General features: G+C 39.4%; 1 protein-coding gene across 3 annotated transcripts in view; it reads left to right on the forward strand.

Annotated features, from left to right (window-relative positions):
* CACNA2D3 (calcium voltage-gated channel auxiliary subunit alpha2delta 3) overlaps positions 1–16196 on the forward strand; it is a 494938-nt gene that overhangs the window by 344268 nt on the left and 134474 nt on the right. For 2 of the 3 annotated variants that reach the window (XM_081848836.1, XM_081848838.1), the window contains exons 14-15: positions 3787–3804; positions 15708–15779. In XM_081848836.1, coding sequence (XP_081704962.1) covers positions 3787–3804; positions 15708–15779 — 90 coding nt within the window. The remainder of the gene's footprint in view (positions 1–3786; positions 3805–15707; positions 15780–16196) is intronic. The other variant, XM_081848837.1, reaches the window with a different exon arrangement.

The raw sequence follows: 16196 nt of genomic DNA on the forward strand, positions 1-16196 counted from the left end.
CACTAATACTGAATGTGAAAAGGATGTTTTATATCAGCTTCTTATATCAGTCATTTTAAAAGTTGTTTAAGACAATTAAAATATTTTCTTTTTTACAGATGAGCCTTAAATCCTACAGATTATTTGCATCTGAAGTCAATCCAGTGAATTTGAAATTGTTTCCAAAAGTATTACTTTTTTAAAAAATTACGGCTGCCATTAACAGAGCAGAGGTATTCCTAGGACATCAGTTTGCTGACAGCTTTTACATGAGCTTAACAGTATGGGGCAATCTTTCAACTTGTAACCATCTGTTACTCTGTGAAGTTCTGTGTGATGTTTTGGTCAGGCTATATAAACAATTAACATTTTCTACAGTATAAGATAAAATGCAGACCCCCATGCCTACAGATGCATATGATTAGCTGTACTGCTTGAAATGGGTGAAAGTATATAGTATATTAAATATTGCATAGCAGGGTTGCAAATAGAAGGAATGCCTGGTGCTAAATGTGAGAAGGTGCTTCATACAGCTTTCCATATAGAATTGCATCCCTTTTTTGGAGTGTTTATTGCATCACCAATGAAACCTAAGAACTGGGTGTGCATCCTACATCCCTATGGAAAGCGACAGGGGATGTATATTTTCAAATTTGTTACAGTTTATTTCAAAGCCATAATTGAACAGGGGTTCACAATCTTTTCACCACGCGGAATATCTTCACTGGATGAGACCACACAGATTCAACGACATCTTTACCATAAATATGGTAACAGATGCTCTCTGTGTCTCATGCATGGTCAGGTTCAGTTTTTCTCTGACTATGCTTTAGCCATTATCCGTGCTGCCCCACTGCCCTCAGTTTCCCTCAGTAAACCAGGAAGATGCTTGAACTCTTCTGGCAAGGAGGAGGAGAGGAGACTGGGAGTTACTAAGTCAGTTGCCTGTGTGCCTAGAACAATGCCAAACCAGATAGAGTCAGTCAAACACTTCCCTGAAAAATTATGGAAACCATGTGGATCCAGTAGATTTTAGGAAGAGACTATCCTAAATGCAGAAGCAGCTGAGATGCTACGCTAGCTTTTCAACCGTGCCTCTCCTACTTACCAGACAGATGAAGTAGTGCAGAGGTCAGTCTATCGAAAGGCACTGGTGGAGTCAATCCAGTGCTTCTGCTGTTCAGTACCACTGCACCAACCTCCCCACCACCTCAACCCAGCCCTTTCCCCTCCCAGTAAACAACAGCAACTCACCTATCCAGGAAGCAAGTAAAGCAACTCTACCCCCATCAAGTCAGTCACTCCTGTCTAACTAGCCCTTCCTTCTTCCTTTAGTTTTAGTCATATGACTTAAAATGCATTCTGAACATAGCTCCATTGGTTTTCTACAAACAGCTTTGGATGTACAGTGACACTTCCTTTCCCTCTCTTCCAACTACCTCATGCCCCAAGGTTACCAGATTTTTTTCAATGAATCCAGGGACACTTTTCAACTTCAATTGATTTTGTGTGGGGAGTGATTTGTAAATCCGGGGACTGTTCCTGGGAAACAGGGACGCCTGGTAACCTTACCATAAATCTGCTCCACAGGGTTAGAGGAAAACCCAAGAATATATTTAGGAGGAAGTGGAAAGGAGAGGGAGAGGAAGTGCCATTGAGTAGCCAAAATTGCTTGCACCAGCAGAGCTGTTTAGTTGGATACCACCCGATATGCTTTAGCCTAGAGGCCTCAGCTGCAGTGCTGGTAAGATTCGTCCTCCAAATTCTGGAGCATGACACTGATGTCACAGCAGCACTTCTCAAGGTTCTAATCCAGAACCATTTCAATTCCGAGGATAATTCTCTCTTTTTAACCCATCCCAGCCAAGCCATTCTTATTCCCATGAGCAAAATGGGAAAGAATCCCTGTTGAAGAAGCATGTGTGGAAACCTGTAATTGAAACAAGCAATTCATGATACTGAAGGCATGGCAGTCAGTGCAAGCAAGACTGGATGGAAGTCAAATTGGAACATGGGTTCTTCCTGTAATGTTTGCACTTGTCTGTTGGAAACTTTCAGCATCTCCCTACTAAATTGGAAGTAGAATATTTAAGGAAGAGGTCAGCAACTCGTAGATTCCAGCTGGGAAGTATTTTATCAGCTGTTCTCTTTGGCTAATACTGATCTGTGTTTTTACATTGCATGCAATGCATTTTCTAAATTTGTTGTTGTTTTCTGTCTTCATCTGATGCTTCTAATGAAAGCACTTGCTGCTGACACTCTTTCTTAGGGGATCAGATCAAGACAGGCACTTCATGGTTGGAAGTTAATTGAGTTTGAATGAAAATACTAAAGGATTGGTGTGTGGGTGTGTTGGGGGGGCGGGCTTGTAATTGACTCTACTGGTTAATGCTCAGTTTTATTGACAAAATACCAGACATAGTGGCTACCCTCCCACCCCTGGAGTTGGGACTATGCAATATAGTTATTTTACCTAGCTAGTAATGTGTGTGTAGGGATGGACAAATCTGTCCCTTTGGATTTCTCACTTTTCCCGTCTAAAGTGCAGTTCACTCCATTTCCACATCACTTTGCAATGCTTACTTAAAAGTTCTCACAAAAACCTGTATGTATTTTCATGCACATTGCGCATTTCTGTATGCATTTTTTTCAGGAAGTTTTCACCAATATAATGCACTTTTGCACATTGTTTTCATTAATATACTTTGTGTGTGTGTGTGACACTTTCACTTAAAATACACTCTTTTGTATACTTTGGTGCACTGTGGAACTACACTGCAAAAACGAGAGTAGTGCAAAGTTTGAAGGATAGCTGTGTTTCAAGTCATATAACGGTTTGGGAAGGGCAAGTTAAAATGCAAGCCATTTTCTCTCTCATCCCTATAATGTATGATATACAGTTGTAGAACCCTATTTTGGATTGTTCATTTGAGTCGTAGCTCATGGTATACCTGATGAGTACATCTATGTGGACTGAATCAGCATGTCTTCTTTGGGAGTGATGTAGGCAAAGTTTAGCATTTCAGTGGCGTAGTGATTTCTACAGAAGGGTCAAATATTTTCCCAGCTCTCCTACCAAAATCTCTAAATCATCTCTCACACTGATTTCAGTGACATAAATCAGTGTGTAGCTTTACACTGCCATATGCCTTTATTTAGATATCAACAGCAACTTTGATCGGTTTGGAAGTATGTAAGACAAATGGCACAGATTTTACAGTTCTTGCAAATAATTGTGGCAGTTTCAGTAGTAACAGTAGCATTCTGCCATTTAGTAGCACGAAGCTTTCGTTTACAAAATCAGAATTGCGTCTTATGCACAGGCACTCAAGTGCAGCTCATACTTGTGTTTAAATACGTGCACACACAATTATGAATGTGTATTTTGAATGGTCCATTAATTGGAATGGATCTTAACTGTAAGAGGGGCCTTAAAGATCCAAGAAAGGCCTTTTAAATGATGCAGTTACCTCTACGTTGAATTATATTTGTGTACAGGAAGATGGAACTTCACAATTCAAGTGTGATACCATATCTTTTGGGGAAACCATCCCTTTCCTCTAGCACTGCAGTGTTTTAACAAATTGCATAGTGCTAGTGATAGCAGAGAAGCTGTCCTTTCGTTCCTCCGATAGTCCCATGTTTATGCAGCAGATTGAATTAATTGGAAATATTTCTCCTGTTACTTCCTCTATTTTTATTAGCTTGGTGATTTTTTTAAATTAATGAAGCAGCTAAACTCACATTAATATATCACATCAATTATATAATGATGGCTTGTTCTATTTTGTTCTTGTTTTTTTCCAGCTTCCTCAGGCTCAAAAGGTAAACTATTTTCAATCAATATTTATTCAAAAGAAATCACCAACTCTTCATGTTTCCACAGTGTCATGAATATGGTACAATGGTGATCAGTGAAATGCTTTACAATGTCACAGCTGTAATGAACTGGAGAGCATAACATTGCTTAAATCAAAGCCAGGCATTGTAAGCAGTCAAGTCACCCACTGAGAGTTACAACTCAGACACAATGTGAGAGCTATTTGAACAAAATGGACATGGAGTGGACTGCTGAGTTGCACAATAAAGGATCCATTTTGTTATCACTTTGAAAAAAATAGACAACCATCAAATGGACATGGCAGTTATGAAGAAGCCATCCCTAGGCCGTTACATTCCCCACCGGAGGAACAATGGGATTCATGGCATGGCTATATCCTTTCACTGGTCCCTATTGTATTGTCTTATCAAAAGCCTCTCAGTACATCTAGCATATGGTTTGTCCAAGGAGGTTTCCATGCAACATGCTCTTGTTGTTGTACAGCTTCTGCTTTGATATGGTATGATCCAGAGCTACCCCATTGCATTTCATGATATCACAAACAACAATTGTGGCCAGCACAACATATCACTTGATGCCTGTTGCATCATTCTTGTATAATTCACAAATATAATTGAAAGACACATGTGTATATACACACACACACACTGCTACAGTTTAGAATGTCATTGTATTATTAGATGTGCGGCATTTAGCCTCCCAGAATTCTTGTGTGATTACAACAAAATAGCTTTGTCCCTCACCCGTTTGTTTTACCGTAATTATTACTAGATCAGCAGACTTGAATGGAAAAGTCCAAGTGCCCCTTTCTTTGTGTGCTCAGCTGGATTTTTCCTGCCATTATTGAGCAGGAAAGCCTCCCTCGCCACTGCTGTTTTTCACTTTTGTTTCATGAAGCAGCACAACTTGCTTTATCAACGCAGAGAGAATAAAGTAGCATGGTGTGGATAAAAGAAGCTGGAGTGGCAGAAAACCTTTGGCATGGGAGAGGCGATCTTTAAGCTTTTCCTTGCCCCAGCTGCTTCTCTTCTTGAAGAGAAAAATACACATGCACCCACTATATTTTCTTCTGCAGGGGCAAGCAATTATAATTTGGGGGGGGGGGAGCTTACAGGGACAGGTTTAAGCTCTTTTCCTCAGAGCTGTTACTTTGCTCATTTGGAGTAGTAAAACACAAAAAGAAAAATCTTTCTTCCTCACATGTAGCTTGGCTCCAGGTCAAAGCCAATGGCTATAGTTTAGATGGTCCAATTATAAACACAGGGTCACACATACGTGGAGGCCTCCATTTTGTTTTCTGTGAGGAGATGCAAGATACTGAGTACTCAAAATGTCACTGAGGTGTAAATGGCTTTAACTGTTTTATGGACCACCCAAGGAGCTTTAGCTTTGGGGTCATATCAAAATGTAGTTAGTAAATAAATAAATAATACATTGAGGACCGAGAACTTTTAAATGCCAAATCTATTCCAACCCAATTATTGGTGCTAAAATAACTACGGTCCTTTGGTTTCTAGTGTCCAGAGCAAGCAAAATCATTATGAAGATGCTTGCAGCTGCAATTCTAAATGCTCATACAAAAGAACAAGAACTAATGAACACAGTGGGACTTACTTCTGCCTCAACTTTGTAGGATTGTGCTGACCATAATCTTTTTAAACTCCTGAAACCCATTTGTAAAGGTTAATAGCCTTTTTACACTTAGCAAAAATGTGGCTTCATTATTTAGTAAATACAATTTTTGGTTAAACTCTTCTACCAAAATGCTCGAGCCCCCTTTTTAGTTGTTCATTCAGTTCAGAATAACCATCCATAGGAGGGGGGCACGGAGAGAATACTTGAATTGGAACATCTGTACGGCTTTTGAGGGGACAGAGCCTGTCACTTTGGTGTGCTTATTCAGTATGGAATGAACAGATGAAAGGGGCTTTTGTGTACAGTGTCAGTGATTTGTTAGGACTATTACTAGAGTTAAAGCAAAGGCAACCAAGGTAGAAGCACTATGTCAGTTATGGGCATATGATTACCAGTTTAAAGTAGCGGCGGATATGATTCCTATTAAGAGTATGCCAATATCATGCCACCAGTTCCCAACTCTGGAGTATATGCTGTTGTTCCTTGTTACAGATCTACAAGACTTCCATATATTCTCAAGCTAGGTTCTAAAGGCAGAATTGTTGCTTTCTTAGCATCTCAAACGCCAAGGAATAAAATCATTTCCTTTAGGTATCATTGTTGTTCATTCTTTGAACCTCTTTTTAATGCCAGGAACAGCCCTGTTAAGTATGAACTCATCGTTAAGCATATGCACAGTCCCATTTCCAAAACATTGGGTAACCACAATCCGCTCCCCCAGACGTTGTTAGGAAAATGACCTGCAAGTCACTAGGTGCAATTTCCAGGCAGCCTTGGGCCCTGTGCTGGGAAATAAACAGGGAAATGAAAGAGGGATATAAAAAGTGAAAAGTATGAAACCATAATAGGTGTTGGAGATATCTTGCTGCAATTTATCCGTGTTTCTCTATAGTTGACTTGGAACAGCCTTCAGAAGCCAGTCTCCCTTGTGATATTACAAAACTGTTAAGGGATTCCATATTGTAATAGTTATTCTTTTCTCATCAGTCAAGTTTATTGTCTCAGTTCTACTTCATTCTCTTGAATAGCATCATAATTGTCTTTCAGTTATTGTTGCAAATCTCATAGTTAGTTTTCATCCCACAGGTTTGGTTTAAAATGTAATATCGCTGCTGCTTATTCCTAGGCTTAGCTCCAGCCTCTTCTATGGTTAGCAGATGTTGGATGCAGTCATGGTATTTCTAGCACTCCCACCTTAATTTGCATACGTTTTTTCAAGGCACTAGTAGCATCTACCTTCACTCATTAGTAGAAATCCCTTTTTGCTCAATAAAAGAGGTTGCTTGCATATGCAGTAGCCCCATTCCTTGCAACTTGTCTGTAAATGGTCATTGGTGATATATAAGCAGTTGCAATGCTAAGGACATGCAGCGTAAATTGGATGGACAGTGTATGTGTGCCTATCTAATGGCTTATTTGGCTCATGAAGTCATAAGGCAGTCCTCAAACAGAAATATTTACAGAGCTACATCATCTTCTTCAGATCTGTATCAAGCAACAGGGAGTTGTTTGATAGCTAACATGAACTTGGTATAAAATTCTGAGTGGAAATGGAGTTTTGTTGAGTGTACTAATTAGTTCCCCCCATTCTGAATAACACGGAGATGTTTAACATTGAGACTTTCCCCCCAACTAACTGAAGCATGATGAGAAGTTTTCAAATCCATTTGGCATTTGTTTGTTTGAGGGAGACCAGTGCAGGACTGATGCTTGTCTTTGTGAATGACTTGAATCAATGCTAGTGTACGCTTTGCCATATGGTGTCTGAACTTGTACTGTGTTTTTGTTGGAATCTGTGTATCATCTACAAATGTTTTCTGTATAAACATTTTAAATGGTCATGTCTCTATAAACATGCTCACTTTAATCTTCAGATGCTTCTAGAATAATAATGTTGCTATCCAACTTTACTTTTTAAAACTTCTATCTGCCTGAAATCTCATATCAACTTTTAGGGATTGTGTGTGGTTATTCTTTGTGGATATAAACAACCATTTTGGCGACAAGTGGCAGATTCTCTCTTATGCTACTATTAACTGTAGACTTCGAAGTATTTATTGCAAAAATAATAATAATTCTGAAAATGGTTTTAAGTAAGCTAACTACTATAAATTCCTACCAGATACGAAGCAGTGTGCATGTTATTTAAAATATGGATGCCTATATGCAATGGACATTGATAGAAATTGAGGACAAATTGACATTTGCCAGTATACGTTTTTAGGCTGCCAGCAAGAAATGTAAGAAAATTAACAATGTTGCATTCAGTGTTAGTACTGCTAAGAGTAAACTCAATGAAATTAATGAACATAAGTAACTAATGCCCATTAATTTCAGTGAGTCTTCTCTGAATAGAACATTGGATGCAACTCAAAAGTTCCTACAGTAACAATGTCATCTTATACAGGAAAGCTCAGAAGTAAGCACCACTGAGTTAATGGGACTTCTAGGCAAATGTATATAAGGTTAAAACCCAAATGACCACATTTCATTCACATTTCTATAATTTATTGGTAAAGGGAACATTTGTCATGCCCCAGCGACTCAATTATTTCTGTCATTCAACAGAACATCTGAAGAATAACCAAGTGCCTTCAGTATAATCCATTTCCATGATTTATCAGTAATTGTCAACATTTATCAAACATATTTTCACTAGAACAATCTCTCTGTTGGTATTTGTTACCAAATTTTCTGTGGCATTTCTTATAGTAATGGCTGGAAGCATTCTAGAGTCATCTAAAGGTTAAAGAGAAAAACAGCAGAACTACAGCAACAGGTGGAAGTGTTACTATTAAAAATTATGACTACCATAAAAAGAGAAGAGATGTAGCTAGGACAGCAACTTGCTCACAAATTTTACATAGGCTTAACAGTATGGGGCAATCTTTCAACTTGTAACCATCTGTTATTTTGTGAAGTTCTGTGTGATGCTTTGGTCAGGCTATATAAACAGTTAACATTTGGTACAGCACAAGATGCAAGACAGACCTCATATCTACAAATGCATATGATTAACTGTACTACTTGAAATGAACACAAGGACATAAGAGTTAAATATTGCATGGGGAGTTTGTAAACAGAGCGAATGTCCGGTGTGCTGTTTCACACAGCTTCCTATGTGGAATGGCACTGATCCTTTGAAGGGGTTACTGTGGCACTTCTGAAACACAAAAATTGAATATGAGTTTTAGATCACTATGTAAGAAGAGACATGCTGTAATAAGATGTCCGAATAATTTGGTTTTTGGATGAGCCTTCCAGGCTTATGATGCCATCAATAAAACCCCAAATAATTAATTCAGAGAAGCAATTAGTTTACTCTGGGCTTTGAATCTGTGTATTTAGCCCTCCTGATTCCTAACCTATTCTGTTCCTCAAGCATAAGCTACTCCTGTGTAATAGCCCACTGGGGCATTGTTTTACTTGCTTTGTTGAAACAGCAGGCTTCAAGCTGTGTTATCTTATTCCTGTTGCGAGGTATTTAGTACTGAGCCTGTATGAAACAGGAGGGACTATATATTAGCCATAGTAATGAAAGAGAGTCAGCCTTGAAAAAATATTTTTGCTAAATTGAAAACATTGTTCCCCCCTGCCCGAAATGTTTTTAGAATATGCCTCTGGCATATAATCTTACTCCCTCTAAGTTTCCAGCAGCTTCTTTTCTCTTTGAGTCTTAACTTATTTGGGCAAGGCTTGCTGTCCTTTTATCTTGACACTATTCTGTTTCCAAAAAGCTAGACACATCATTTATCATTCGCTGCTTCATTTACTTTTTCCTACTTCAAGGTGCTGAATTACAAGGAAAAATTGGAAAATTTGCAACCCTGATATTGCCGTGGAAATGCATCAGCAATTTTTTTAAGCATTTTTATTAAAGTTATCTAAAAAGTTAAATTGAACCAAATGAAGTACAAAAGAACAATATAATGGTACAGTAGCTATTTATGGGTTGTTGTTTTTCTGGAGTGCTGCTTATTTTCTTTGCAGTGCATTTAAACTCTTTTTAAAGCTAATGCCTGTGTGCCTGGAGGAGCATCGTGATCACACATGACCCACACCTAATTTCCAGATGTTGAGCATAACATCAGCATAGGTAGATCCCAATATATGTAGACTCTAATCACTGATCCATATATCGCAAAACTGAATCATACTGGATCACATTATTCATGCCTATGAAGACTGGGTTCTACACATGTAGGCAGGCTGTAACTAAAAGTAAATCTGATTTATTTATTTTCGGGGGGGGGGGGAGAGCAGCTTTTTATTTTTCAGTTCTTATTATATTACATGCACAGCATCCTGAAGCCCCCCATGCTGGAGTGCTTGGTCTCTTGTGAGCCTGTAGAATTTGACTATTCTACTATGTTAAATGCTGAACTGGTCCATTTGAATAGTTTTTTTTTTTTAATCTGGTGTTATAAGAACCTCAAAAGGAGAGTCAGAATATAAAACCCAAAGTTCTATTTCTCAACAAAAAACCCACACTTCCTCCCCCTCCCTCCCAAAATCATTATCTCTTAAGAAGTTTCCTTCCATTTAAATTTTGTGCATATCATTTACAATTAGGAAATGTAGATGTCTCATGAAATGTAAAAATACCCCTTTGCAATAGCACTTAAAAAGAAATGGCAATGTGTTTACCTTTAAAAATCAAAGCAAATGGGAGTGGGAGAATATGGACTTCGTTACTGGGTTTAATCTAATTATTCTTGCATTTCAAAGGACAAACACACACCCTTCTATTTGGAGTAGGAATGCTGAAGATCTTAAAAATAAATTCTATTATATACACACACACAAAGGAGGAGTTGGTATTAACATTGACAGAAACAAACGGTGGGTTGGGGACTTTTCGTATTAGAATTTCAGGCAAGACAACGTGCACTAACCTAATGATATGCACTTGTTGTAAAAGGCAGAACTTTTGGGCCAGTTCACACAACATGATTTGCAGGCACAAATCTTGTAAATGATCTCTGGCCTCGGGAATCTTGACGTCTCCACCAAAATACCTCATACTGTGGCCATATCCCTGAGAGCTGCCCCGACATGTTGGCCAGGGGAGCTCCCTTCCCACACAATACATCACATACTGCCTGAGCACAGGGCTTGGAAGTCTTTGGGCAAGCCAAAGCAGGAGGCTGTCACCCTGTGTGGAGAGCATGTCTTCCAAGCGTAGTGTGAAATGTTTCTAGAGTTGGTCGTGTTAGAAGGGGAGCATTCGAAACCATTCTTTACAAATAAAACCAAGAACACAATCCTTTCAGAATGAGGTTTGGGGATTGTCCCTCCATCTGCCTTTTGTCAATCCCTGCTTCTGCTGTGAACTGTGCCCTCTGTCCAAGAAATAGAAACTAATAATAATAATAATAATAATAATAATAATAATAATAATAATTCTATCTTGTGTAGAATTTGTAATATCCAGGCCGAAGGTATTCAGATTTCCCTTGCCTTGGTTTTCTTCTCTCTCTCTCTCTCTCTCTCTCTCTCTCTCTCTCTCTTTCTTTCTTTCTTTCTGCTTCTTGCTTGCTTCAAATCGCTTATCTGGGGGAACCATTTGCTTTCTCAGCCCATCCAGGAAAAGGGTTTCCCCAGAAACTGCACTCCCACTTTCTGGAGTTTTGAGCACTGGTGCCTGCTTACTGTTGGGTGGATGATGAAGACCAGACTAGAATTAGCTGATTCCACCTGACACTGGTTCTCACTCTTCCTACTGTTGGGCTTCTTGCTTTTCACCTCACCAGCTACCACTGTTGTCTCAGCTGGGGGGAAACAGCCCTTCCTCCAGTGGTAAATGGAAGGGTAAGAGACATCCATGGAACAAAGGGAGGTTTTTTTGATGGATTAGTTTGCACTCTCCACTAGCCTTCTGTCTCACCTCTGCCTTCCTTTTCTGTGTTGCCATACATATCCATCTATGTACCAAGTGTGAGGTTCAGGAAGAAGACTTGATCCCACCTTCCCACAGTTCTCTTATGCATGCCTAGAATTCTGGACCCTTACTTTATAAAACTTTGCACTTGGTTTGCTCTTCTACTTTATTATAATCCTGTCTAGAACTAGCTTATTAAACACCTTCAGCTATATTGTACAATAACTCCTAGGAAGAATAGAATTAATAGGCTGGGAATATATAGCAATGTCAAGGATGGCTAAATTTTATATTACATTAATCTTTGGGAGGAAATTCTCTGATTTGGTCACCAACTCATAGTTAACAAGTTCCATTAGGAAAAGTGACTCAGCTCTGCTCACCCATTTATGTAAAGAGAAACATTCAGAAAGCTTGATGCAATGTCTGGAAGACTTGCTCTGTTTTTTAAATTTCAATTGCTTCTGCTTTGTGGCTTCCACTTCTTACATAATATGTTAATGTTTTCCCTAACATAACCATTAGAGTTAAGCTGGAATGTTTCAGGAAGGCAACCACGGTATCTTAAAGACTAACAGAGTTATGGTGCAATAGATAACTTACTGTGGACTAGAGACCACTTTTTTCAGATGCTTGAAGCATCTTCTGTTGACCAGGTATAAAGGATAGGAATGGAATGCCTCTTGAAATCAGTAGCAAAGTGTTGTGGAAGATGGACATATTGCCTCACTGATTTTCTGAAAGTTTTTCGGCTTCCCTGGAAGCCATCGTATTCATAGTTGACATGGAGAAGCACGTCTCGGTTCCTGTCCTTAAAGACCTAAGTTATCTTTGTCTGAGATAACTCAAGGGCATCTAAGGCTGCAGCCAACCTCTGGGGCTGGAGAACAGTGTGTCTTAATGGAGCGGCAGTCCTTCAGCTCATGCTGGCTGAGGTGGAAGACTGGAAGGAGGCAGGTATATCACTTCGCTAGCCTGAATACTGCCAGTAACACTTCTGCCCACTTACACATTGGGCTGGTGGAATGGAGAATTCTGTATAGACAGTACTCCCCAAGCAGAGGCTGGCACAACTAGGTGGAGGGACACCCTGCCTGATGCAAGGGGGATTCTGTTTGCAACATAAATAATCTACACCAGCCAGTGCTGGATTTATGTATAAGCTAAACAAGCTATAGTTTAGGGCCCCACTCTCTTGGGGGCGGTGGAGTTAAAAGTATTTCACTATTAATATACTTCTTAATTGTATTTCAGTTCAACAATTACTTTGAGGAAATACATATTTTGTTAGGTCAAATGGCTTTAGATACCTATTAGGTCCATAAATTACCCTATAGCATATATTCAACAAAAAACAGCGACAATTTGTTGTTGACAAAGGACAGCTGGACATATAAAGGGCCCCATTACCTTCAGTAGCTTAGGGCCTCATCAAACCTAAATCCGGCCCTGACACCCGCCTCTGCCAATCTGGTGCCCTCCAGATGTTGTTGGATGACAGTTCCCATAACCTTCTCTGCAGTATTATCTGTCCTGGCTGCTACTTCTGATTTCTTGCTCTTCTTCACTCTTTTTGTATGCTTGCCAGCTTCATTTCTATACAGTACACTAATCTCAAACTACCTTCCAACACTATAAGCCAGCCGGAAAGGCAATATAGTTCACTACATTTCTGTTTCCTATATTAACTAGGTTTCTTCTTCCTTCCCACTCTTAAGTTTCAGTTTCTTGAGTTTGTATTTTCCATGATATTTTGCATCCCTGGCAAGAACAACCTTTAAACAGAAAGTAACCATTTTATAACTTAAAAAGCAAATGCATAATGTCTGAACAGTTTCGTTCATGTTGGACATTCCTTTCACAATGTGCTTTCCAGTTCAAAAAATAGTGATATTTGGCAGCTGTAAAAACATTCAATCTGATGCATTAACCATTTAACATTTTGTCCTACTTCTCTGTTTATACAAATTATTAATAAATATGTTGTTTGAACCCATGGGACTCCTTTACTAACTACGTTAAGACTCTTGTCTTCAGAAGCTAGCTAATTTCCACTTGGTTTATTACCTTTAAAAAGTATTTTATTTTAGATTTAAACTTACACGTGCTTATGATTACAGTATTTCACGATAACAGAATTCCTATGGATTCCAGTGGAACATACCAATTAAAGCATTTGTTTGTTCAGGCATTTGTTGACTGTCCAGGAAAAAACATTTCTTGGGTGGTTCACCACCTTCAAAGAGAAAACAACACCCTCCAGCTTCCATCATGTCTTGGCCTTGTTTTTTGCCTAATTATATCAAAGAGCCATTTAATAAAATGGCTATGAAAGAATTTCAAAAGTGAATAGTTGGATTCAGAATTAAGCGTACATAACAATGCTGGCAGCAGCAGACGTGCCTGCTTTCTCCTCTGCATTGCAGCCTCCTCAAAAATGGCCTATCAAGGTTTGGGGGACCCTGATGAATGGATAGGCTGCAGCATGGGCAGATGGGTGACCCCCCCCCCCCATCAGGCAAAGGCAACCCCAGAGAGTGGGAGCTCTGCTTGTGAAATACACTTTTGCCCAGTTTTTCAGGATCCTTCCTTCCCCCTCAGCCCTCCCCATGCCACAATGCACCCTATTTCACAGGGAGGAGGAGTGGAGAAATCAGTTCCACCAGCCCCATTATAGATGCTTAATTCTGGAGTCAGCCCATAACTTTTATTCAATCCCTACCTGTCAATCAGGTGCTTTAGCTAAATATACATTCTGCTAAATGTTTGGTGTTTTGCTCTTGACTTTCTAAAATACTTTGAGGTGTGGCGTTCTCTCAGTGGCAGTGGACTGCTTGAACAATTGTTTCTCCCTGGGGAAATGGCAGCGTGTTTTGAAAGCTCTTTGTATCTGTAAACTATCCATGCCAATATACATTTGTAAGATGGCAAAACTCTGCATCCACCAAAAGTGCTGTGCTCCAGGACACTGTGGGCACACACCTGAGTGCATAACCCACATGCTTCCTGGCATTACACCCTGGAAACCTCAGCCATACTGTCTGGACCCATTGTTGTGCTCCTACAAGTGATGTCTCTGTGGCTGGGAGGGAACGTTTCAACATCCCCTGGCTAGAGGGGATTGAGGGATGTGTGGGAATTGTGTGGGAGGGAAGATCCAGAGAGAATTTTTTTTTTTTTAATTCCAAACATATGCTTGCCCCCAACCACAATTTAGTGCATGTGTGTTTGTGTGACTTAATTCTGTATATCCTGTCACCGTGTTAATCTGCCACTTAATGTGCTTTCTAAATAAATAGTATATTGAGTAGTAATCCATATAAAGCAATTCTTTATATGTGTACTTTGTTCATAAGAATACATGAAAGGCTATCGTATATTAACTATTAATGCCTCAACTCCCACTGACTGGCAAAACCACATGATACCAGCTTTACAGGTAAAAAACTTGGAGATATGAACTTTGAGATATGAGGAATCATATAAAGACTTAGTTTTATATTCTTCCAGGAACAGTTTCGCAAACAGTCAAAATTGTCCATCACAAATCTACCGGGGGTGGGGGAAAATATGTCCCCGTTTTTCTAGTCACAATCTTAATATGTGGTTGCCATATGTTTGGTGACAACATAGAATTTGATTGTTTCCCAATGCTGGGGCTGAATTTGGCCATGGGAAAGCAGGAGGTAGAAGACTGGCTCAGCCACCGAATAGCACTGTTTTTTCGCTAACAGGGAATTTGCCTGTCATCTGTGTTTGCATGAGCTATATGCAGTCTGTGAGCCAGGAGTTCACGGAGGTCAGCAGCATTGTCGTACATGATCTTTAACATAGCTGCAATGCATTGGAGATTGTGGAAATGACTATGGCTGAGAGCCATAAGCTCTCAACTCACTTCTTACCAAGCTGGCATGAAAGCCATGTAAGAAGCAGCCCAGTGGAGTGTAGGTATTAGCCCAAAGGCTACCGTCATCTACTACCATCAGAGTGTTCGTCCTGCAAAAAGTTGTGGACAATGCAGTAAATTGGATCCCACGAGAAGTGGAAATGTAAAGAAAATTAAGGGAGATTTGTCTGAATACAAAAATATTCAATACATATCCAACAGATGAGTAAAAGATTACAGTAATAGATTTCTCTTTCTTTAAATGAAAGATGATTTCAACAACACCTTCCGATAGGCACATGATTTGGACTGAGCCTCACTCAGATGCACTAAAAAGCAATGCAATGCAGGTTGCAATGGGCTCTTAAACATCATTTCCATTAATCAGAAGATAACTTCTTTGGATGCTTTCATAGCTATGATTTGATAATGGTCCCATCTCATATTGCTCTCTATTAATATCTCTTCTTATTTTTTAAATGTAGCTTGCAGACGATCAGGGATTGGTTTTGATGACCACTGTTGCCATGCCAGTATTTAGTAAGCAAAATGAGACTGTAAGTACTCACGCCATACACCAGCCATGTGCTACAAAATCAGCACAAATGTGAACGTCTTGATGAAGCTATGCATTTCTCAACTGTTGGTATCCTCTACCTTCTCCCCATAAATGTGTACTTGGTGTTAAAATAAATGCCATACAACATACTTAGCAGCAAAGAACTGAAAAGTAAACTTTCAGTGGTTCTTGAAATAAAACGCCTTGTCCCTTTTTAAGAAGAAGCACACATTAAAAATACAAATATCAAGGTTTTAAATACTGTTTAGCATAGTGGGGTGTTTTGGACATCAAATAGGATGCAATCCAGGTAAAGCTAAATTTTATTTATTTATGCTTGGAAGCTATTGGTTTCAGTAGGATCTAAGCACCCCAATCTTTCCCTGAATTGTTCAGATTTGCCACGCTATTGTAT

Source organism: Podarcis erhardii, assembly GCF_964252035.2.
Source record: "Podarcis erhardii genome assembly, chromosome: 2".
In the NCBI taxonomy this organism is placed as follows: domain Eukaryota; kingdom Metazoa; phylum Chordata; class Lepidosauria; order Squamata; family Lacertidae; genus Podarcis; species Podarcis erhardii.